This window comes from Bos javanicus, chromosome 20 (assembly GCF_032452875.1).
Source record: "Bos javanicus breed banteng chromosome 20, ARS-OSU_banteng_1.0, whole genome shotgun sequence".
In the NCBI taxonomy this organism is placed as follows: domain Eukaryota; kingdom Metazoa; phylum Chordata; class Mammalia; order Artiodactyla; family Bovidae; genus Bos; species Bos javanicus.
Genome location: NC_083887.1, coordinates 51259552 through 51285145, shown reverse-complemented (window position 1 = coordinate 51285145; position 25594 = coordinate 51259552). Strand labels below are relative to the sequence as shown.

Genomic DNA, 25594 nt, shown 5'->3' with positions numbered 1-25594 from the left:
TGGATAAAAAATTGAGGTTGATCAGCTTGAGTGACAAGTCCGATATCCAGTCACTACTAAACCCCCTTACAGGGATTGCTATCAGATGTTTTTGCTCAGACCCTATGAAGTGAAAATTGCTCATTCGTGGCCGACTCTTTGTGATCCCATGGACTATACAGTCCATGCAATTCTCCAGGCCAGAATACTGAAGTGGGTAGCCGTTCCCTTCTCCAGAGGATCTTCCCAACCCAGGGATTGAACCCAGGTCTCCCACATTGCAGGTGGATTCTTTACCAGCTGGGCTATCAAGGAAGCCCGATGACTCTTCCTTTATTCTACTTACCATGAAAAGTCATTACAGTTTCAAGCATTGCATTCTATAACTAAATCATTCATTCAAGCATGGTGAAAGTCTTCTTTTCCTTTTCCTTCTGACACATAGAACAGAAAGCACTGCTTTTCCTTACCTAACGGCACTGCTGCCCACGTCCAGGTCTTGTGCAGTGACAGCACCAATGATGGTTCCTACGGGAGTGTCTTCATAAACCTCCATGGTGTAGAGCGGCTTGCTGAACACCGGCGGCTCGTCCACGTCCAGCACACTGATCTTCACCGTGGCAGTGTCCTTGAAAGGGCCCGCGGAGTGAAACCGGTGGTCCAGGTGAACGTTGGAGGCCTCTACTTTAAAAGTGTAAGCTTTCTTTGTTTCAAAATCTAATGGCTATAGGGAGGACAAAACAAAAGTGAGAGATACTTTCACATAGGATGTGGCCAGGATGACCAACCTTGCTGCAGAGTAACTTGCAAGTTAGTAGCAAATTGTAATTTTCCTTTAAAGATCAGTGGGTAAGGGAAGTACAAGTTAAACATTTTAAGAAAAAAAGCTACCACTTGTAAATTTGCCTGGGTTGGACTGTGAAGAAAGCTGAGCGCTGAAGAATTGATGCTTTTGAACTGTGGAGAAAACTTTTGAGAGTCCCTTGGACTGCAAGGAGATCCAACCAGTCCATTCTGAAAGAGATCAGTCCTGGGTGTTCTTTGGAAGGAATGATGCTAAAGCTGAAACTCTAGTACTTTGGCCACCTCGTGGGAAGAGTTGACCCTGGAAAAGACTCTGATGCTGGGAGGGATTGGGAGCAGGGGAAGAAGGGGACAACAGAGGATGAGATGGCTGGATGGCATCACTGACTCGATGGACATGAATCTGAGTGAACTCCGGGAGTGGGTGATAGACAGGGAGGCCTGGCGTGCTGTGATTCATGGGGTCGCAAAGAGTCGGACACAACTGAGCGACTGAACTGACTGAACTGAACTTGTAAAGATAATCAGTTGCATACATTAAAATGACATATGCACACGCATAATGCTAGGAAGGGCTTATTCCTTTCCTGTAACTAGTTACAGGAAAGGAGAAGGTGATGGCACCCCGCTCCAGTACTCTTGCCTGGAAAATCCCATGGACAGAGGAGCCTGGTAGGCTGCAGTCCATGGGGTCGCTAAGAGTCAGACACGACAAAGCGACTTCACTTTCACTTTTTACTTTCATGCATTGGAGAAGGAAATGGCAACCCACTCCAGTGTTCTTGTCTGGAGAATCCCAGGGACGCGGGAGCCTGGTGGGCTGCCTTCTATGGGGTCGCACAGAGTCCGACACGACTGAAGCCACTTAGCAGCAACTAGTTACAATAGCAGATCAAGTATCTATGAAGTATTTTCTGTTCTTATCCAATCCTGACATCTGGTGGATCTAAGCAGTAATTACAAATACCACAAAATTGAAATTAATGCCTTTTTCTCCCCCCCATTTCAGCTGAGAATTTGGCGTAGCAAAATGTATTTTGTTGTTGGATGATTTTTATTATTTTTACGATAATACCCTTTTCTATTAAATACTTTTGAATATCTAAGTGTTTTTGCTGTAAAAGGTCTATGTGTGTTGCTGAGGTCTGTTTCTAAGTCCTGTCTGTGTCTTTGTGACCCCATGGACTACAGCACGCCAGGCTTCCCTGTCCTTCACTATCTCCCAGAGTTAGCTCAAACTCATGTGCATTGAGTTGGTTATGCTATCCAACCATCTCATCCCCTATTGTCCTCTTCTCCTTGTGCCTTCAGTCTTTCCCAGCAGCAAGGTCTAGTTTTGGCCTTTGTGCTGTCAGCTTTATACATATAATTGGTAGGTACTATAATGCATTATCAGGGTATTTGACCAAGCACTGAGGCTTTGAGCATATATAATTAAAGAACAACATTAGACAGAATATTTGGATGTAATTTGTCCCTGGAGTCATTGATCCTTGATTTTTCCCTTTGCTTACATTTACACTTTTTCTGAATATTAGTTTTATGTTCTCAATAACTAGAAATATTACATTATAGAAATATGCTGCTGCTGCACTGCTTAATTAAAATGAAAACTTTAAGGTCACTGGCTCTGACTTCTAATCACCTATGACAAACTAAGAAAACATGAAATTAACATGAATATAATTAATTAACGCGGTGATTTTCTGGGACCTTTAGAAGTTTCTGCTTTCTCCATTAATTCCCTCTAGTATGACTCCAATGTTGCGTTGACATGTCCCTTTTGGGCCTTAGTACACCTGGGGGAAATAGCGTGGGTACCTTTCACTCTTTTAAGAACAAGATTGCTCTTTTATGCATTTCCTGAGAAGAAGGGAAAAGAAAAGGAAGAAAAATTGCTATGAAATAAAAAAATCACAAATTAATCAAGTTTATTATAGCAAACGGTAACACTTCTCAAACTTGAAATAAAGTCTCTTTTACAGTAATTTTCACTCAGGGGGAATCTATCTTTATTTTCCCTGTAATTATTCCCTTTACTTCATTTAATTTTGTCCAATTTTTACTCATATATTTATTTGCCTTGGATTCAATGCTTTATTTTAGTTTTTATATTTTCATTTATTCAGCTCATAAGTTTTTACATATAGTACTGATTTTCTTCAACTTCCATCTCCTTCTTTCTAAGACTTTTCATTTGTCTTAAAACTAATATAAATATAAGTAGAGTTATTGCATAATATTCTATGGTTGATATTGTGGCTATTGGTTACACAGATAGAAACACAGTATCTCAATAAAGAGATGATCCCATGATGCTACTGGTTTGATCAGCCTACAGCTTAAAGTACTGTGTTTTGTTAAAGGAATTGGGCTCAAGAAAAGACAACCGATTGCCAGAATAGGATAGCAAATATCATTCAAACCAAAAACACAAAACTGTTACAATTACTGAGAATTTTTACCTGGAATGAAGAAGATCAAGACCAAAAAAAAAAAAAAAAAAGGACAAAGCTTTTCAAATATTGAAGGGCTCTCATGTTGAACATCAGTTTGGTATACTTTGTAAGTCTTCCAATGGGGAGGTAACAATAATTTAGTTTACTAAATATGTCAATTTTAAGTTAAAAAGGAAGAAGTTTCTAACAAATGAAACCATGAAAAATTAAATTAACATTAAAAGATATTGATTGCCTACAATCAATAAGACCTTGAAAACATTCCAGGAGGACAGAAGAGACCAAGATAATAAGGTTTTCCATCTTGCTTACTGACTGAGTTGTTTGTAGAAGTACTAAGTCTCCCATTTTTTGATGTATTCAAGGGGAATTGGATGCCAAAGAGATATCTGAGTTATGTGTAATTTATAAGCTGTACAAACTTATAAAATATAGCTTGTTTTTGCAAACTCCAAATGCTCCATAAATGTTAAACAATATAATTTTTATCATAGTTATCCGTAACTTCTGGTGTAAGACAATTTTGACTTCGTCTTTGGTCCGTTTGTGTAGAAAGCTATTTGATCTGCCTTGGCTGTCACTTACACCCTTCTCTGTACCAGAATTAACTCCCTTAAAATGAAAAAGTTGGTACCAGCTATTCTTCCTTTCTCTCTCTACTTCTCCTAGATATTGGAAGGCTTCTGATTGTAGGATTAGGCAAATTATTTCTTGACAACATCTCAATTTTATTTACCTACTTAACAAACATGCCACTGTTATGGACTTGCTGCTGATGGACTTGTCTCCCCACTTTGAAAGTCATTTCAAGTCCAGAAATGAAGGGAAAATTAAAAAAAAAAAAAAAAAACTTTTTTTTCTCAATTTCATTTTAGGAGATCAGACATAATTTCTGTCTTTTAAGAACTCCTGACCTGTCACTGCAGGCAAATATTTAGTGGTTGTGGAGATAAAGAGTGAGATGAAATAAACTTTCTGTACATACAGATATTCTTTTATGACTGAAAACTTACATCCTGCAGTGATCAAATAACTGAAGAAAATTGTAGGAGAAATGTCACAGTAATATCTTAGATGGCCTTACTTCTTCATGATCCTGGCCCTTAGGTAATGCCATTTTATAAAACTGGATAACTCAGAAAGAGAGGGGAAAAAAAAATCAATACCAGTCTTTCTTTAGTTGACTTTATCCAGCTGATCTGACAGGCTGTCTTCCACTTTTTGTGGCTGCAGGGTAAGATGGGGTGGTGCTGAGGAATGAATTTCATCTAACTTTGCAATCAACAAAAGTCTTATTATTTGAAATAAGTATAGAAAAAAACAGAATTTTTTGTTATTGTTAGGAAATGAATCATATTCTATAACAGAAATCCATTATGATGAAGTTAATTTAGTTCTGCCACATTAAATAGAAAATTTTGTGGTACTGCTTGGGGCACATTTAATTTATGAACCTTTCTAGAAAAGTAAGGAAATGATTGAAGAGAATTCAGTTGAGTAGCTCCTTCTCCTAGGGATGTTTCAATGAAGGGAGGTTAGCAAAGCCAGAGTTTTCAAGAGGTAATTCACATTGTAGGGAGTAGTATGGTAAGAAAACAACTGTGGAGAAATGAAATAAGATAGTATATAAAGGGAGAAATTAATCAAGATATTATCTTTTGCTTCTATCTTTTTATCCACTTTCTCTGCTTTTACTTTGCTGAGGTCCAGGTCATGTAAAGCTACATAAAATATTAAGTGCCAAATGATTTTCTCATTTCAAAGAGGGAAGAACAATTTTTGTCATAAAATACAAGAGAATAATTCCTTGGGTTCTTCCAGGCCTTGTCACTTTTCCAGAAAATGTTGAGCAAAAATGGGTAGCTAGAGTTATATTTTGAGGAATCTGAGAAGCAGCTTTGGTAGACCAAATTCCAGCCTCTCCCGAAGATTCTTGCCCCCAGGACAATATAATCTCTTGTATAATTTTATGCCCTTGAGTGTGTGAGGGCTCTCTGAACTGAAATCATGGAATGCAGTATTATACTATGAATTTGCTAAGTTTTATGGAAAAATAAATAATGCAAATATAATCAAGGTCTTCAATCACTTAACATTGAGTTAATTACAAGGGAAATTTTTATTTAAAGGGGCTGATGTAATCATGTGAGGTTTAGCAGAAGCTACTAATTGCTCCTGACCTTGAAGAAGTACATTTGTGATGTAAGAGCCTACCTGCCTGGGGTGCATATGGTAACTGAGACTGGACCTTGACCAACAGCCTGAAAAGTAAGTAGGGCCAGCAGTCGTAAAGCCATAAAGAAATGACTTCTGCCCAAACTAGTACACTTAGGGAGAAAAAAAACCAAAAAACAAAAAAAACTCTAAGCCTCAGATCAGTTGTATCCCTGGTCTACACCTTGATTTCAGCCTGGAAGACCCTAAGCATAAGACTCAGTTATACTCTACTCTGACCCACAATAGCTTGTGCTTTCATCACTCTTTACTTTCTACTCTTCTATATAGCTTCTATATAGTCAAGGCTATGGTTTTTCCAGTAGTCATGTATGGATGTGAGAGTTGGACTATAAAGAAAACTGAGCACTGAAGAATTGACGCTTTTGAACTGCGGTGTTGGAGAAGACTCTTGAGAGTCCCTTTGACTGAAAGGAGATCCAACCAGTCCATCCTAAAGGAAATCAGTCCTGAATGTTCATTGGAAGAACTTATGTTGAAGTTGAAACTCCAATAATTTGGCCACCTGATGCAAAGAACTGACTCAATTTGAAAAGACCCTGATGCTGGGAAAGATTGAAGGCAAGAGGAGAAGGGGATGACAGAGGATGAAATGGTTGGATGGCATGACCGACTCAATGGACATGAGTTTGAGTAAACCCGGGGAGTTGATGATGGACGGGGAGGCCCGGCATGCTGCAGCCCATGGGGTCACAAAGAGTCGGACATGACTGAGCAACTGAACTGAACTGATATAGCTTCAGTTTTTATGATGAACACATATATCTTTCACCATAATAGTAGAGTCCTCCCTCTGAACAAAATGCATCCTTTAGAAACAATTCTTTTCTTTTAATCATATTATAGATCTTAATGGTTAATGGAAAGAAAATTCTCAGTGAACTCAAATAACTGAAGGCTGTTACGTATCTGAAAAAGAAGATGCTTTTCAAGCAGGCAACTAGAAAACAGATTTATACTAGACTGAACAAGGTTAAAAAGACACTAGGAACAAGCTCTTGTAAAATAGGTTTATGACACCAATGTGTGTGTATGTATGTGCTAAGTCACTTCAGTCATGTCAGACTCTTTGCAACCCTATGGGCCATACCCCACCAACTCCTCTATCCATGTGGATCCTCCAGGCAAGAATACTCGAGTGGGTTGCTATGCCCTCCTCCAGTAGGTCTTCCTGACCCAGGGATCAAACCCACGTCTCTTATGTCTCCTGCATCTGCAGGCAGGTTCTTTACCACTAGAGCCACTTGGGAAGCCATTATAATACCAGTCTGAACTCTCTGACTTTCAGATCAAGCATCATTTTTTAGGGAAAGTCAAGTTCCCTGATTAATTAAATAGTTTTGATAATTACAGCAATCAATTCATTTATTTGTTCCTAGCACTTTCTTATTCTACAAGAAATCACTCTAAAACTCTACCAGTACTCAAGTTACATATTAAATCATCCATAGGTGATGTCTGTACCTACTTCTTTAATTGATTTATTCAAATTAATTTAAATCTACATAATTTGAATCAAATATTTGATTAGATTTTATTACTGTAGGAACTGAGGATCTCTTGGTTCGTGAGTTAAATTAAATCCTTTTATTTTTTTTTTTTTATAGAAGAGGGGTAGACAGAACAAATAATAAATAAATAATTCTTTTCAGTTAGTGGTAAGATTTATGAGGAAAACAGTTCTAATGGGACAGAAAAACAGCTGGGGAGACATTACATAGAGCAGATAGGGTGCACTTGTCTGAGGATGTAATGTTGGAAGAGGGATGCGAAGAACCAGGTATGAGGAAATCATAACCTTAGAGAGGAAATTAAGGGCAGTATTACTGTATATTTTATTCCTCTTTTCCACACATATTGCTTGAATATCCAACTGTGTGGGCTTCCCTTGTGGCTCAGTGGTAAAGAATCTGCCTGCAATGCAGGAGATGCAGGAGGTGTTGGTTCAGTCCCTGGATCTGGAAAGTCCCCTGGAGAAGCACATGGCAACCCACTCCAGTATTCTTCCCTGGAGAATCCCATGGACAGAGAAGCCTGTGAGTCTCCAGTCCATGGGTCACACAGTTGGACATGACTGAAGCGACTGAGCACATGCACACACACATCCTACAATGTGCTAGATATCATGATAGATGTTGGAAATGGACAAAAATCCCCCATGGAGTTCACTCTCTTCTGGGATTTGATGGACAACAGTAAGATAAATAAGCAAACTGTAGCATCCAAAGTGACCATAAGTGCTATGGAAAAATCCAAAATTTGAAAGACATGTGTATAGTGTATCAGGGATTATATGAGGAAGAGTATGTGTGTGTGTATACATGAGAGAGAGCTATGGGAGGGCCTGGTATCATCTACACTGAGGAAGAAATTCAACGCAGTGTTTCACACAAAAAAATAGCCAAACGTTATTTTGTTTGACTTTTAAAAGTGGTCACATTTTCAGATGAGAATGTTCCTTTAGTAAGAGGGAAAAACAATGAAATCTGGCCATTTTTAAAACAGATTTTCATTTTAATAAATTTAAACAATATTTCAGTTCTAAAATTAAAAAAAAAAAGAACAACTCTGAAAGAACAGTAAAATTACAGGACAAAAAGTGTCTGTCAAAAAAATATTAAACTGAAGGAATATACACTTAATACAATGTATCTCTATAAACATTGTTACAGTACTAGTCATTAGAAATGAATTTCATTTTGCTATGGGCAAGTTATCAAGGATTTTGTGCAGGACTGCAAATTTTTGATAATGTATTAAGAGTCATAGCATCATATCTAAGCCTATATTTCAGTGACAATAATTTTTGGAACAAATTCACTAAGAAAAAATATAATACAAAAGAGAATTAGAAGAACATCTAGTGTTTTATCTGAGGGCTTATGGTGATATTTTCCCTAAGAAAGAGAAGATTTCATCAACTGTTATAAATGTCTAAGCAAAATATGCATTTTATAGGCATATGCAGTATAAATCATGACCATCTGGAGGGACAATTATATTTTTCACTTCTTGTATGACCACTGTCACATTCTACTTCCAACTTATATTGTTCTTCACAATAGTTAAAACTATGTGCTTTAAAGCATATACTATAAATTGACTGCAACTTGTGTAGTCTTGAAGTTACTTTTCTCCAATGAGTTTCATATTTCCTATTTGCATAATCAGTGAAACAATATATTTCTAAATATCTTAAAAATATGTTGAACTCTGCATGGTATGTGAGGATTAAGAACAATATTGCATCTGAAATTAAAGCAATAAACCAACATGAGACATTTTTTTAAACAGAAATTTAAAAACCCTACATATTTCAAGCATTTCCTTTATCATGGTGACACAGATATAGTAATGGCAAAATGTCTTTAGGGGATTAAACTATAGTAGAAAGATCAGATGCATTTAAAATTTGAGCCATCATAAAGTCTCATATGTGCTTGGCCAGAAATGGTAACTTTTGGGGAAAAGAGTAAGGTGGTATCAGTTTTGCCTGGGGGACACAAGGAAGTCTTTGGTGAGAGACATGGGTGAGATCCACGTTAAAAAACAGGAAAAAATGAACAGAAATGCTCAGGAAGGGTGCTACCTTCTATGTAGATGGAAAAATAGCACAGCAGCTTCAGTAGAAATTGCAATGAGTTTGGTGTGGTTGGCATGTAGTGAGTGAATGTGTGCATATATGTGTGTGTGTATGCAGGGGATGGTAATAGAAAACATGCTATCTGTTCTTTATCGTGATGGAACCCAGAAACACACGAAGGGCAAGAGTGAAATTCACTCACAAAGGAAATGGATGAACATTAGGTTTATGGCTCAGAGAATAGCCTTTGTAATAGAAGAAAGAAGCAAGGATGGTTGTAAGTCAACCCATGAGGAGGAAATTTTAATTCAGGTTTGGGAGGGGATCAGTGGGTGGGCGTCCCATGCTATTCGGTAAGGGGAATTCAGGGTAATAGAAGTGGCATAAAAATAAGCCTAGATTTCTGCTTTAAGGAACTGGAGAGGAAGTAGGGTGTTATCCAGGAAAGAGAAAATGGGAGCAGGCACGCTACTGTTGGGAGAAGTAAAGGAATTCATCTTTAGACACTTTGAGCGTGAGAAGACTATCACACACAGACGTTAGAAATGTTTACAAGGCAGAAAACAGTCTTCATTGGTTATGTTAACTTGGGGGAGGGTTAAGAGTTGAGACTGGGCAAGTTAGGTGAAAGAAAGTGAAAGTAAAAGTCGCTGATTTGCTTCGGACTCTTTGTGACCCCATGGTCTATACTGCCCATGGAATTCTCCAGGCCAGAATACTGGAGTGGGTAGCCTATCCCTTCTCCAGGGGATCTTACCAACACAGGAATTGAACTGGGGTATCCTGCATTGCAGGCAGATTCTTTACCAACTGAGCTATCAGGAAAGTTAGGTGAGATTCTTAAAAACAGAAAACCCTAAAGACTCCACCAGAAAATTACTAGAACTAATCAATGACTATAGTAAAGTTGCAGGATATAAAATCAACACACAGAAATCCCTTGCATTCCTATACACTAATAATGAGAAAACAGAAAGAGAAATTAAGGAAACAATTCCATTCACCATTGCAACAGAAAGAATAAAATACTTAGGAATATATCTACCTAAAGAAACTAAAGACCTATATATAGAAAACTATAAAACACTGGTGAAAGAAATCAAAGAGGACACTAATAGATGGAGAAATATACCATGTTCATGGATTGGAAGAATTAATACAGTGAAAATGAGTATACTACCCAAAGCACTTTATAGATTCAATGCAATCCCTATCAAGCTACCAACAGTATTCTTCACAGAGCTAGAACAAATAATTTCACAATTTGTATGGAAATACAAAAAACCTCGAATAGCCAAAGAGATCTTGAGAAAGAAGAATGGAACTGGAGGAATCAACCTACCGGACTTCAGGCTCTACTACAAAGCCACAGTTATCAAGACAGTATGGTACTGGCACAAAGACAGAAATATAGATCAATGGGACAAAATAGAAAGCCCAGAGATAAATCCACGCACATATGGACACCTTATCTTTGACAAAGGAGGCAAGAATATACAATGGATTAAAGACAATCTCTTTAACAAGTGGTGCTGGGAAATCTGGTCAACTGCTTGTAAAAGAATGAAACTAGAATACTTTCTAACACCATACACAAAAATAAACTCAAAATGGATTAAAGATCTAAACATAAGACCAGAAACTATAAAACTCCTAGAGGAGAACATAGGCAAAACACTCTCTGACATACATCATAGCAGGATCCTCTATGACCCACCTCCCAGAATATTGGAAATAAAAGCAAAAATAAACAAATGGGACCTAATTAACCTTAAAAGCTTCTGCACATCAAAGGAAACTATTAGCAAGGTGAAAAGACAGCCTTCAGAATGGGAGAAAATAATAGCAAATGAAGCAACTGACAAACAACTAATCTCAAAAATATACAAGCAACTCCTACAGCTCAACTCCAGAAAAATAAATGACCCAATCAAAAAATGGGCCAAAGAACTGAATAGACATATCTCCAAAGAAGACATATGGATGGCTAACAAACACATGAAAAGATGCTCAACATCACTCATTATCAGAGAAATGCAAATCAAAACCACTATGAGGTACCATTTCACACCAGTCAGAATGGCTGCAATCCAAAAGTCTACAAGTAATAAATGCTGGAGAGGGTGTGGAGAAAAGGGAACCCTCTTACACTGTTGGTGGGAATGCAAACTAGTACAGCCACTATGGAGAACAGTGTGGAGATTCCTTAAAAAACTGGAAATAGAACTGCCTTATGATACAGCAATCCCACTGCTGGGCATACACACTGAGGAAACCAGAAGGGAAAGAGACACGTGTACCCCAATGTTCATCGCAGCACTGTTTATAATAGCCAGGGCATGGAAGCAACCTAGATGTCCATCAGCAGATGAATGGATAAGAAAGCAGTGGTACATATACACAATGGAGTATTACTCAGCCATTAAAAAGAATACATTTGAATCAGTTCTAATGAGGTGGATGAAACTGGAGCCTATTATACAGAGTGAAGTAAGCCAGAAGGAAAAACACCAATACAGTATACTAACGCATATATATGGAATTTAGAAAGATGGTAACAATAACCCTGTGTACGAGACAGCAAAAGAGACACTGATGTATAGAACAGTCTTATAGACTCTGCGGGAGAGGGAGAGGGTGGGAAGATTTGGGAGAATGGCATTGAAACATGTAAAATATCATGTACGAAACGAGATACCAGTCCAGGTTCAATGCACGATACTGGATGCTTGGAGCTGGTGCACTGGACGACCCAGGGGGAGAGTATGGGGAGGGAGGAAGGAGGAGGGTTCAGGATGGGGAGCATGTGTATACCTGTGGTGGATTCATTTTGATATTTGACAAAACTAATACAATTATGTAAAGTTTAAAAATAAAATAAAATTAAAAATTAGAATAACTGTCAAAAAAATTTAAAAAAAAACAGAAAATAACAAATACAAAAATAATATATTTACAGAAACAAAGAACACCTTGTATTTTTCTCTGAAATTTTCATGTTTGGCAAAAAACAATAAATCGAGGTGTATGCTTGGCTATGTACAACAGTTGAGTGCCCGCCCAGTCGTGTTGGACTGTCTGTGACCCCATGAACTGTATGTAGCCTGCCAGACTCCTCTGTCCATGGAATTTTCCAAGCAAGAATACTGGAGTGGGTTGCCATTTCTTTCTACCCAGGGATAAAACCCGGTTTTCCTGTGTCTTCTGCTTTGTAGGCGGATTCTTTACCGCTGTGCCACCCGGGAAGCCCAATCTAGTATTCCTAATTGTTCTTTTTTTCTGTTTTTCTAAGAGTTTTTCCAAAATCAACCACGTGGTGGTGCTGTGCTACCAAATCATTTGATGTCAATTCACTCCCTTGCCACTGAAGCCAGCAAAAAGGAGTTTAGTGACAACAGGGCATAAGTAAAACGTCCAGTGGAATCAGTAGAGAGTTTAGCCTATTTATTTAAAACTCTGAGAAAGAATAAAATACTTTATCTCTTACGTTTTTAAGGAAAAACTAAATAATTCTCCTGTGGATTTACTGTGATCACATTTACGGTTATTTGAAATGAAATATTATTATTATGTAATTGCAAAATAGTAAGGATTTATTTTTTAGTTCCAAAGAAGTTTTACTTATTTTAAAATAAATAGGAAATTACTTTACCATTCTTTATTTTAAATAGATGCTATCATTACTTATGTAAAAATAGTACAGAGCTGTTTTAGAAATTAGTCAAATTATTAAAATTGCTCTTTTGCACAATATAAGTATTCATCTCAGTATTTAACTGCCTAAATCTCTTAAACAGTAACAAGAAAACCACAGTGTGCATGTACATAAATATGTAGTTTCAGTTCTTGAGTATTTATAACTCATGTTAACTTTACATTTATATTTATATCCAGTAAATATATATTTATTCTCACTTACGGGCTTCTCAGGTGGTGCTAGTGGTAAAGAACCCAGCTGCCAGTACAGGAGGCATAAGAGACTTGAGTTCTATCCCTGGATAGGAAAGATCCCCTAGAGGAGGGCATGGCAGCCCTCTCCAGAATTTTTGCCTGGAGAATCCCTTGGACAGGCATGCTATGGTTCATAGGGTCACACAGAGTCATACACAACTGAAGCAACTTAGCATGCACATTCTCACTTATCCAGTAAGATATAAAAACTGTGGACTAAAAACATATATTTAATTTAGCTTTTCTTCTAAGAATGAAGTGGCTGAATTTAAAATGACTTTTTCTCTCATTTTAAATGCAACCCATGGCCTAATTATTAGATGTGACCCCAAAAAAATTTAAGTTATATTATCCTGACTTTGTTATTGTTTCTATTGTTATAATACTTAGCCATATATAGGGCACGTTTTATTTATTAATACTTTCCTTAGTGCAATAGGACATAAGTATAAAATAAGAATAGTTTCTTTAAAAAAAAAAAAAAAGCAGTGTCTTGTGCCTTGGAGAGATATATAAAGTTGCATAATGTTATTCTGAATTCAGAATGACACAGTGAAATGGCATTGTCACAGTGCTCATAAACTGAACCCAAGTTGAGGTTTAAAAAATAAAAATGCCTTTTTCATTCTGAGAAGCTCATGTAAACTTGACCATCATTTTTAATCCACTTATACCTTCCATGCATGGAGAAAGAGGAGAGAGGGAAAAATAGTAAAAGGAAACTGGATAAAGATTTTGGAAATGCAATTATAACAAGAATGTGTGTTTTAGAGCATTTTAAGCATTTTAATTTATTCTTTAGTGAGATAAAAAAGAAAACCACTCCAAAAACAAAAACCAGATGATATTTAAAAACAGATATATTCAAATGGAGAATATGTATTTTTAGACTTTTCATATGCATGTAATATACTCAAGAATATAATTTCTATATGAATTTGATTTCATATCAAAAATTTTCATTGCAATTCTATACTGAGCTATTGAGAGAAAAGTTTCCAAAAGTAATTTTAAGGTCATTATGGAACCTAAACACTGCTGTTGATATTTACATACATATTTATTATTGTACATCTACTTTTCCTGGGACTGAATAAGTTGAAGATACAATTTTCTGAGAACTCTATGTATATATCCATAAATAGTCTTTTAATAAAGCTTTCCCTAAAAAAAAATCTATTTAAAGAACTATAGGCCAAACTAGAAAAGATGCTTAACATCACTAATCACCAGGGAAATGTTAACAGCATAATGAGATACCACCTCATATATACTAGATTGGTTATTATCAAAAAGACAAAAAAAATAGTGTTGGAGAGAATATGAGGAAAAAAGAGTCTTTGTACACTATTGGTGCAAATATAAATTGGTGTAGCCATTATGGAAACCAGTATGTAGGTTGCTCACAAAGTGGGCTTCCCTGGTGCTCAGATGGTAAAGCGTCTGCCTGCAATGCGGGAGACCTGGGTTCAATCCCTGGATTGGGAAGATCCCCTGGAGAAGGAAATGGCAAGCCACTCCAGTACTCTTGCCTGGAAAATTCCATGGATGGAGGAGCCTGGTGGACTATGATCCATGGGGTCACAAAGAGTCGGGCACTAACTTAAAAAGACATATGCAAACTCATTTTCACTGCAGCATTATTTTGTTACTGTTATTTAGTTGCTAAGTCACGCCCAACACTTTACGACCCCATGGACTGGTGGACTGCCGTCTATGGGGTTGCACAGAGTCGGACAGGACTGAAGAGACTTAGCAGCAGCAGCAGCAGGCTCCTCTGTCCTCCACTATCTCCTGGAGCTTGCTTAGGCCTTCCCCGGTGGCTCAATGGTAAAGAACCTGCCTGCCAGTGCAGAAGGAGTGGGTTCAATTCCTGGGTTGGGAAGATCCCATGGAGAAGAAAATAGACACCCCACTTCAGCATTCTTGCCTGGGAAATCCCTTGGACAGAGGAGCCTGGAGAGTTGCAGTCCATGGGGTTACAAAAGAGTCAGACATGATTTAGTGACTAAACAAAAACAGACATCATTATTGACAATAACAAAAATATGGAAGCATCTCAAATGCCCACTGAGAAGTGAACGGATAAAGAAAACATGGTATATACAGCCTTCCCTTGGTATCCACAGGGCATTGACTCCAAGACCCCTTGGAGATACCAAAATCCAAGGATGCTCAGATCCCTTATATAAAATGATAGTATTTGCATATAACCTTTGCATATTTTCTGTACACTGTAAATATTTTTATATCACTTATAATATCTAATATAAGTAAATGCTATGTAAATAGTTGCCTGTATGCAGCAACTTCAAGTTTTGTCTTTCACAATTTTATATGGAACTTGTCCCCCAAATACTTTGGCAGTTGATTGAATTATTGGATATGAAATCTGCAGTTACAGAGATACAGAATAAAATGTTACTCTTTATGACAACATGGAAGAACTTTGAGGGCATTATGTTAATTTAAGTGAAATAAGTCAAAGAAAGACAAATATCATATAATTTCATTTATCTATGAAATCGAAAACAAACAAACAAGCTCATAAGATACAGAGAACTGATTGGTGTTGCCAGAAGTAGAGGTTGGGTAGTGGGTGAAATGGGTGGTGTGGGGTGTGGCTCGTGTGCCCAGTCGTATCCGACTCTTTGCAATCCCATGGACAGTAGGCTGCCAGGCACCTCTGTTCATGGGATTTCCCAGACAAGAATACTGGAGGGGGTTGCCATTTCTTCTTCCAGGGGATCTTCCCAACCCAGGGATTGAACCCATATCTCCTACATTTCTTGCATTGGTAGGCAGATTCTTCACCACTGAGCCACCTGGGAAGACCCCAGTGAAATGGATAAAGGGAGTCAAAACATTTTTTCTCTTTCTCACATTTACATATTTCTTAATGCCCCTCCCTGACAAAAGACAAACTACATATCCTGAGATAATGACATATTTCTAATATTTTGAATTTTACTCTTCTTCTATACAAATCAAGTTAACTAGAGGGCTTCCCATCATATTATACCTTCTTGTCTTCTCCCTCCTGGTTAATTTTTCTGTTTACTTACCACATCATAGCACCCTCAAGCCCAGCTTTATCCTTTCTCATTTCTTCCATTCACCTGTAGCAGAGCTTGCCCATGTCAGAATTCATCCACCCTGAGGTCTAGGCTTATGAACAAGTGTATGTTAGATATTGATATTCTCTTAAAAGTAGTAAATAGGGCGAGGCCAAACCTGGTATACTTAGTGTTTACTTCTATTATCTTATTTTTAAATTAACCTTTTCATCTAAGCTGATAACAATAACAAATTAAAACAAAATTAAACTCTGGTAAGAATTTTTTAATGACTTAAGCGAATTAATAGGCCTAGTTGTTTCAACATAAAATATGCATGTGTGTGTGAGTGCTAAGTTCCTTCAGTAGTGTCTGACTCTTTGCGACCCTATTGTTGCCCTCCTCTGTCCATCATGTTCTCCAGGCAAGAATACTGGAGTGGGTTTCCATGCCCTCCTCCAGGGGATCTTCCAGGGATCGAACCAGCATCTCTTATATCTGGTGCATTGGCAGGCACATTCTTTACCCCTAGCACCACTTGGGAAGTCCAACATAAAATATATATCTGTTGAATCACAAAATAAAAGTTGGGAATGAATCTTTCCTAGTTACCCAGATATTTTTTTAATTTAAAATATTCCTAATTGAAAGGAAATTAAGATGTCTCTCATTTCCTTTGTGTTGTTTAATTTTTATTGGGTAATCTACTATTCAAAAACATGTCCACGTACCTTTTTCAATTTGATAACTCCTTCTTGCGTGTCCTCATCTGTGACGATGTCAAACAAATTTCCCCCATCTCCTGGAACAATATTGTATTCAATTTCTGCATTTGGTCCAAAATCAGGATCCACTGCTCTTATTCTTCCAATAGCTGAGCCAACAGGAGAAGATTCGGGAACTTTCAGATGGAAAATGCCTGATGAGATATATTTATATTTTTTGTTTACAGTGAAGTTAGTCAAATATATAAGATTACTTGGCTTGAAAATACAGTCTACAGAAAATAAACCAACTGTAAGACATAATAGTGCAAAACCAAAAGGCAGTTTGTTCTCCAGTTAAAGGTTATAATTAGGAGTAGTATTTTCACTTTTCATTTCAAAGGATTTTGTTGTAGAATTTCAATCATTAAAAACAGAAAGTGTTGAAATTACTATGAACAAGTATTTTACATACTAACACCATCTAATACTTGCACCTAGTATCAAATGTGAAGGTGAAGATATCCATGAAATAAATTGGTACTAATGTGAAAGAATCCAGGACATAAGACATAGATTAGAAACATGCCTCCATGGGATTCTCCAGGCAAGAGGACTGGAGTGGGTTGCCATTTCCTTCTCCAGGGGATCTTCCTGACCCAGGGATCAAACCCAGGTCTCCTGCATTCCAGGCAGACGCTTTAACCTCTGAGCCACCAGGGAAGCCCAATGTAAAAGAATCCAGGATATAAGACATAGATTAAAAAGATGTATAGAGAGATGATAGATGAATAGATAGATGAGCACACAGAAAATAGAAGAAAAATATTTAGATACTTAGAAAAACAAGGTTTTGTATCCTGATGTTTATTAAAAAATAAAATATTTATCTTAATATTTATATTATCCTAATATTTATGTATCCTATATTTATAAAATATATAATATAAATATAATAAAATGAAATATTTACTCAATGAGTATACTCACTAAACTAAAAATGACCTTGAAATAAGTATATGAGTATATATGTATTAAATATATGTACATATATTTAATCTATAATGGATTTATGTATATTGTGCTATAGTCTAATATTAAACTTTTACTTAATCAATTTTTCCTGCATTTCCTTCTAGGTATTTTTACACACTTTTAAAATCAGGACATAATTTTCTCTCTCTCAATATTTTTTTTTTTTTTAATTCCCTCCAATTTTATTTTATTTTTAAACTTTACATAATTGTATTAGTTTTGCCAAATATCAAAATGAATCCGCCACAGGTATACATGATATTTTATCTTTAAAGAAAAAAGTAAAATGCTTGCTTTGTGCCACCAGGGGGAGCACCAACATTACTATAAATTTGATACTGAGTCAAGCCTAAAGAAAAAGCTCTACAAAAATTACAACAGAATCAAAAAATTATAATATCCCACAAAATTAAAACATACGTTGTTTACAAGAATTTGAAAAATTTTATAAGGCATGAGATGAAGAAAAAGATGTAGGCTATTGTATTGATGCTATGCTTGCTATGCTGTCGCTTCAGTCGTATCCGACTCTTGTGCGACCCCATAGACGGCAGCCCACCAGGCTCCCCCATCCCTGGGATTTTATTGATATCTCACCAATAAAAATATGAATTGATTAAACAGTAGTCTGTTTAAGTCAAAATAAGGAAAGAAAGAAAACAGGAGGAAAATCAAAACTAAACACAAAAATACAAAGTTTCAATATATAATGACTTTGATTAAAACTTCTATTAGTTGATTTTGGATTGTAATTTCCTATAAGTAAAGCAACCAGGAAAATTAATTTGATTTGCACTTCTAGTTACATTTATAGCAATTAAATTAGGAAGTAAATATGTTTTTGGATAGTGAGGTTCATTCAACATGCTATATTACATTATTACAATCATTTCCTTTAAGAGATATAAGAAAATATAATAAATCACATTAGGGAGATTCTGCCAAATAATTTATTCTTTACTCCCAACTGTTTGTATGGGTTTTATTGTTCTTTCACAATCAGCTTCAAAATTTTATAAATGAATTAGCCCTAGTAGCTCTTAAATTTTGCCATCTCCCTTTCTACCACTCCCCCAAAAAGATTTATACCATTTGCCCTTATTTATATTAGCCTTGCTGCTAAGTCATTTCAGTCATGTCCAACTCTGTGCGACCCCATAGACGGCCTCCTACCAGGCTCCCCCGTCCCTGGGATTCTCCAGGCAAGAACACTGGAGTGGTTTGCCATTTCCTTCTCCAATGCATGAAAGTGAAAAGTGAAAATGAAGTTGCTCAGTCGTGTCCGACTCTGAGAGACTTCATGGACTGCAGTCTACCAGGCTCCTCCATCCATGGGATTTTCCAGGCAAGAGTACTGGAGTGGGGTGCCATTGCCTTCTCCGATATTAGCCTTATTTATATCCATTTAATGGACATTGCCTCAATGGGACATATATTTAGTCTCAAGAGAGTTAAATATTCACCTAAATCTTTCATTTGCATGTAATAGAAAATATACAGTGGTATAAAATTCTTGTTTAATCAGTTAATTTAATAGTTAACTGACTGTATGTTGTTGTAATTATTTAGTTGCTAAGTTGTAGCTGATTCTTTGTGACTCCATGGACTGCAGCATACCAGGCTTCCTTGTCCTTCACTATCTCACTGAGTTTGCTCAAATTTATGTCCATTGAGTCAGTGACTTTATCCAACCATCTGATCCTCTGCCAGCCCCCTCTCCTTTGGCCTTCAATCTTTCCCAGCATGAGGGCCTTCTCCAGTGAGTCATCTCTTTGTATCAGGGGGCCAAAGTATTGGAGTATCAGCTGAAGTCCTTCCAATGAACATTCAGGGTTGATTTCCTTTAAGATTGACTGGTTTGATCTCCTTGCAGCTCAGGGGACTTTCAAGAGTCTTCTCCAGCACCACAATTCAAAAGCGTCAAAAGTGGCTTAGTTGTAAAGAATCTGCCTGCCAATGCAGGAGGCACAGGAGACATGGGTTCTATCCTTGGGTCGGGAAGATGCCCTGGAGGAGAAAATGAAAAAGCATTCTTGCCTGAGAAATCTTCTAGACAGAGAAGCTTGGTGGGCTATACGCCATGGGGTCACAAAGAATTGAACACGACTGAGCACACAGGCTTTCCAGGTGGTGCTAGTGATAAAGAACCTGCCTGACAAAGAAGGAGACATAAGAGACGTGGGTTCAATCCCTGGGCTGGGAAGATCCCCTGGAGAAGGAAACGGCAACCCACTCCAGTGTTCTTGCCTGGAGAATCCCATGGACAGAGGAGGCTGGGGGCTACAGTCCATGGGGTCTCAAAGAATCAGACATGAGTGAAACCACTTAGCACACACATGAGCATGCACGCACTAACAATAGAGCGGCCTTCAAAAGAGATATGAGAAACCTCTCTAAAAGAGAAAAGGTTATATAAATAAATAAATAGACATAGACCATATAAGAACACTTCAAGTGGCAATAATGGAGCATTATGACCAACCTAGATAGCATATTCAAAAGCAGAGACATTACTTTGCCAACAAAGGTCCGTCTAATCAAGGCTATGGTTTTTCCTGTGGTCATGTATGGATGTGAGAGTTGGACTGTGAAGAAAGCTGAGCACCAAAGAATTGATGCTTTTGAACTGTGGTGTTGGAGAAGACTCTTGAGAGTCCTTTGGACTGCTAGGAGATCCAACCAGTTCCTTCTGAAGGAGATCTGCCCTGGGATTTCTTTGGAAGGAATGATGCTAAAGCTGAAACTCCAGTACTTTGGCCACCTCATGTGAAGAGTTGACTCATTGGAAAAGGCTCTGATGCTGGGAGGGATTGGGGGCAGGAGCAGAAGGGGACGACAGAGGATGAGATGGCTGGATGGCATCACTAACTCGATGTATGTGAGTCTCAGTGAACTCCGGGAGTTGGTGATGGACAGGGAGGCCTGGCTTGCTGCGATTCATGGCGTCGCAAAGAGTTGGACACGACTGAATGACTGAACTGAACTGAACTGAGGTAGACATTATAATATAATTTGGGTTGAAAAACTCATATTTGTCTATCAAACCAGCAATTTTTCACAGACTATAATTATGATTCATTAGGTTTCATTCCTTAAACTCTTAATAGAGAGGTTAGCCTTTAGAGTTGCTCAATGTTTGTGGTCTTAAAGTAGAGTTTGAATTTGAGGTAACGAGAACAAAGAAAAAGAATAAAATCATAGGTAACATTTTATATAATGTTCACCTACAGAAAAGGTAAAGACAGATATCAAGGGAAATTTGTATGAGTTCAAATAGCCATGATTATATAATCAGAACATGATGCAGTTTTTTCAACCTAGTTTCTTTGGAGCATAAGTGTCTCACAATAACCATATTAAACTCTGACCCTATTGAAGCTCTCCTGAGATGTAAGCAAGCATACAGATGCCTGAATTCCTGTTTAACGCAGCAAGAAAGCATGTGACACAGTTATTAAAGTTGTACTAAACTTCTCAGCCACAAACTCCAAATAAAAATGAAAAGGCAAAGCACATGTGAGATATTATTCCTTTTATTCTTTTTTTCTTAATGCCTATGGTTTATCAGAAACGTGTCTGCATTCTTTGCATCTCACTGTGCGCTTGTGATATTGAATAGAAGAAATACCAAAAACCTTGAATCTATGGTGTTATCTGTCATGGTCTACTCTCATGGTACATCAATAAGTGTTAGAAAGTTCTTGAGGTTTTCCAAAGAGAGTGTTGGAGGTATAGGTTGAAAAATAAATGCTGCTTTAACAGGGTGTTTAGTTAAGAAACAAGACTTTGTGTGCTCAGTCAATCCTTCTTGTCTCTCTGTTTGCAACCCCAGGGACTGTAGCCCACCAGGTTCCTCTGTCCGGGGGATTTCCCAGGCAAGAATACTGGAGTGGGTTGCCATTTCCTTTTCTGGGGGATTTTCCTGACCCAAAGATGGAACCCGCGTCTCCTGTGTCTCCTGCATTGGCAGGTGGTAGTCAAGTGTAAGTGAAAGTGAAGTCGCTAAGTCGTGTCCGACTCTTTGCGACCCGTGGACTGTAGCCCACCAAACTCCTCCATCCATGGGATTCTCCAGTCAAGAATACTGGAGTGGGTTGCCAAGTGTAGTGGATTTCAAATTAAAAACATGAACAGCTGTACATGGCGGTGATAGTGATGCATCATTGGAGCAAAGGGAGTATTGAATGAAATCTTTAGGAAAATATGTGTCTAACTTATAATCTTGGAATATTTCTTACTCTATCTTATCTATTTAAGGAAAGCAAATAAGTTACATGTTAGGTGTTTAGGTTTGCTTCTCATTTGAATATTTAAAAATAAAAATAATAGAATCAAAAAATCAAGGAAAATAATCTAGTCTGGAATCATCACTTAGGGATTATGATTCGTGAGGGCAAAATATTTAGCCAGAATTGAGACCATTCAATGTTAGAAAAAAAGTTGAAACTCAGGAAGGTTATCTAAAGGACATCAGATAATACAGAGCATAGATGAAAAAGTTCTCCTTTTCAAGACAATATGCTGAGATACGAGTTCTACGTTTTATAAAAGAACGTTTTATGAAGCTAATAACAATAAATGTGAAGATAGCTATTATTTGTATTATGCTATCAATATATGTTAAGTAGCAGCTTTAAAAAAAAAACTGTCAGCATACAGTAAGCCTGCAAAACTCATAATTATCTAATGGCATTGGAAAATCTGTGATTAAAATGAAATACTATCCCTGTCCACAAAAGATCTACTCAATAACATTCCATTAACATGCCCTACCCAAATTAATATATAATAGAAGTAAAACAGTGGTTTCCCATTTATATCATTTTTGTACAATGAGGTTTTAGTGTACATAAAACAAACACATACAGAGCACTGAATTTTCTGTTGTTTACATAAGAGGTATACATATTAGTAAGGTGGAAGATGCATTCATTAAGACAAGCATTTCTCAGTAGAACATCACAGTTGGTAATAAAGCCTGCAGAATACGGAACAAGTCAAAAAAACTGTGCCTTAGTCTTGTCAGATTGCTTACACTCTGTCATTTTATTTTCAATGACTTGACATTTTATCGCTTCTAGAAACTCAACAGCAATAAAGCTAGGGTCATTCAGATTAATTCAAAGCTGAAGTAAATCTTCAACTGTGCCAAACTTGGATGGCTTTTGATGTACTATGTAATTACACTGCCATCATTTTCTGGGCATCCTACATTTGACGCATATGAAACATCTTAATGGCTCTACCTGTCCAACACAGAGTAAGATATAAAACAGGTGACAAGAAATGATTCACAGTGTCAATACTAATATATACTTACATATTTATCAATATGAATGCTATGTTTAACTATTAGAACTAACAAATGAATTCAGTGAAGATGTAGGATCCCAAATTAATTTGCAGAAATATGTTGCATTTCAATACACTAGTAATGAAATATGGAAGAAAAATTAAGGAAACAATTCCCTGTTCAGTTCCATAAAGAATAAAATACCTATAAATAAATATAACCAAGGAGGTGAAAACCTCTACTCTGAAAAATAAAAGACATTGATAAAACTACAATCTAAAGATTTAATGCAATCCTAAAAAAATACAAATAATATGTTTCACAGAACTGGAAAAAAAATCTTAAAATTTGTATGAAACCCCAAAAACCATTAATAGCCAAAGAAATCTTGAGAAAAAAGAGTAAAGCTAGAAGTAGCGTGCTCCCTAATTTCAAGCTATAGTACAAAATCAGTCATAAAAAAGAATGAAATCTTGCCATTTGTTGCAATGTGGATGGATTTAGAGGGCATTACGCTAAGTAAAATACAAAAATACAGAAAAGGACAAATATCATATGATCTCACTTACATTTGATATTTGAGAAACAAAACTTGACCTGCATTGTTGTATGGCAGAAACCAACACAACATCATAAGGATTTTTTTTTTAATATTTTTAAAAACTGACAAAACAAAAACAGACTCAGAGATAAGGAGAATGGGGCCTCCCAGGCAGCACAGCGGTAAAGAATCCACCTGCCAATACAGGAGACAAGAGACGTGGGTTCAATCCCTGGGTCGGGAAGATCCTCTGGAGGAGGGAATGGCAACCCACTCCAGTATTCTTGCCTGGAGAAGCCCATGGACAGAGGAGCCTGGAGGGCTACAGTCCATAGGATTGCAAAGAGTCAGACGTGACTGAGAGACTGAGCATGCACACATACGCACACAGACACAGAGAACAAACAATGGGTGATTTCCAGAGGGGAGGGAAGTGTAGGAGATGGGCAAAATAGGTAAAGGGAACTAAGAGGTGTATATACTTGCAGTTATGAAATAATCACAGTGTTACATGGTACAAAGTAATGAATGTCATCAATGGTATTGTAATAGCTTTCTATGGGCATAGATGGTCATTAGATCTACCGTACTGATCTTTTAGTGATGAACTTAAATGTCCAATCACTATGTTGTACACCTGAAACTAACATGATATGGTATATCAACTATGTGTCAATTTTTAAATTATTGATACTTGCTACAAAATGGATTAACTTTTAAACATGTTATTTTAAGTAAAACATATGATATAAAGGATTAACTATTGTATGAATTCATTATATGGAGTATACAGATAGGCAAATCTATAAAGTAAAGTAGATAAAATTATGCCTGGGAGTTGGGGACGCAAAGGAGAGGGATGGGGGACCTATTCTAATGGGCATGCAGTTTCATTGAGGATGATAAAAATAGTCTATAATTAGATCACAGTGATGGTTACACAACTGTGTATGTATAATAAAAAGCACTGAATTGTATACTTTAAAAAAAAAAGTAAAAAAAATTTAAAGTTTTAAAAAAATAAAATTTAGAAAATAAGTGTGTATTATTATAAAACTGTTGATTCAGTGATTGAAGTCAAACATTAGTGATCTGTATATATGATTTCCCACCTAATTACAAAGAAGTAAAATGTTGCTTTATAAACATTTTAGTGTTTTAATTACTTGAGTGTGTCTCTGTGTGTTAGTAGCTCCATCATGTTTGACTCTTTGTGACCCAATGCACTGTAGCCACAGTCGCCTCTGTCCATGGAATTCTGCAGGCAAGAATACTGGACATGACTGAACGACTAACACACACACACATCCTGGAGTGGTTTGCCATTCCCTTTTCCAGGGATCTTCGCAATCCAGGGATCAAACCCAGGTCTCCTCCCTTGCAGGCAGATTCTTTACCATCTGAACCACAAGAGAAGTCCTATGCACACAAAATGATCTTTCTTTATCTATAGAAAATGAAAAGGAAATGAAAGCAAACATCATATCGCATATGATGTTTTCTCATATTTTACAGAAAAGATAATATCATATGGAGGATAGATCAGCTTCCTGAACTTTCAGACTATGACACATCATATTACCAATAGTCTAAAAAAGTACAATGTGTAAGATGCAATAAAACCCTTTTCCTTTGTCTCCCACTGTTCCTATAGAGTTTCTTCATTTGCCTTTTCTGCTCATCTTTAAATAGGCAGTCCTATGTTGACTTTAATTACCAAAATCTGAATTTGGAAATCAGACATTTCTAGTATATCATATTTATTAATGTTCTCATCCTTAAGCAAAATGAAGACTTATCTCGTCTGCCACTCCACCTCCAAGCCAAACTGGACCAGGGCAGATGGGGCTTCAGTTTAGAAGTGGACATCTTTACAGGGTTTCCCTCTGTCTTATCATTTACCAGTAAAACTCCCATCCTGGCTTACTTCAACACAACATCACTGAATACAGAT

General features: G+C 37.0%; 1 protein-coding gene across 8 annotated transcripts in view; it reads right to left on the bottom strand.

Annotated features, from left to right (window-relative positions):
• CDH12 (cadherin 12) overlaps nucleotides 1-25594 on the bottom strand; it is a 1193543-nt gene that overhangs the window by 51640 nt on the left and 1116309 nt on the right. For all 8 annotated transcript variants that reach the window (XM_061393824.1, XM_061393826.1, XM_061393825.1 and 5 more), the window contains 2 exons: nucleotides 16799-16986; nucleotides 450-703 (listed from right to left, as the gene is read on the bottom strand). In XM_061393824.1, the coding sequence (XP_061249808.1) occupies nucleotides 450-703; nucleotides 16799-16986 (442 nt within the window). The remainder of the gene's footprint in view (nucleotides 1-449; nucleotides 704-16798; nucleotides 16987-25594) is intronic.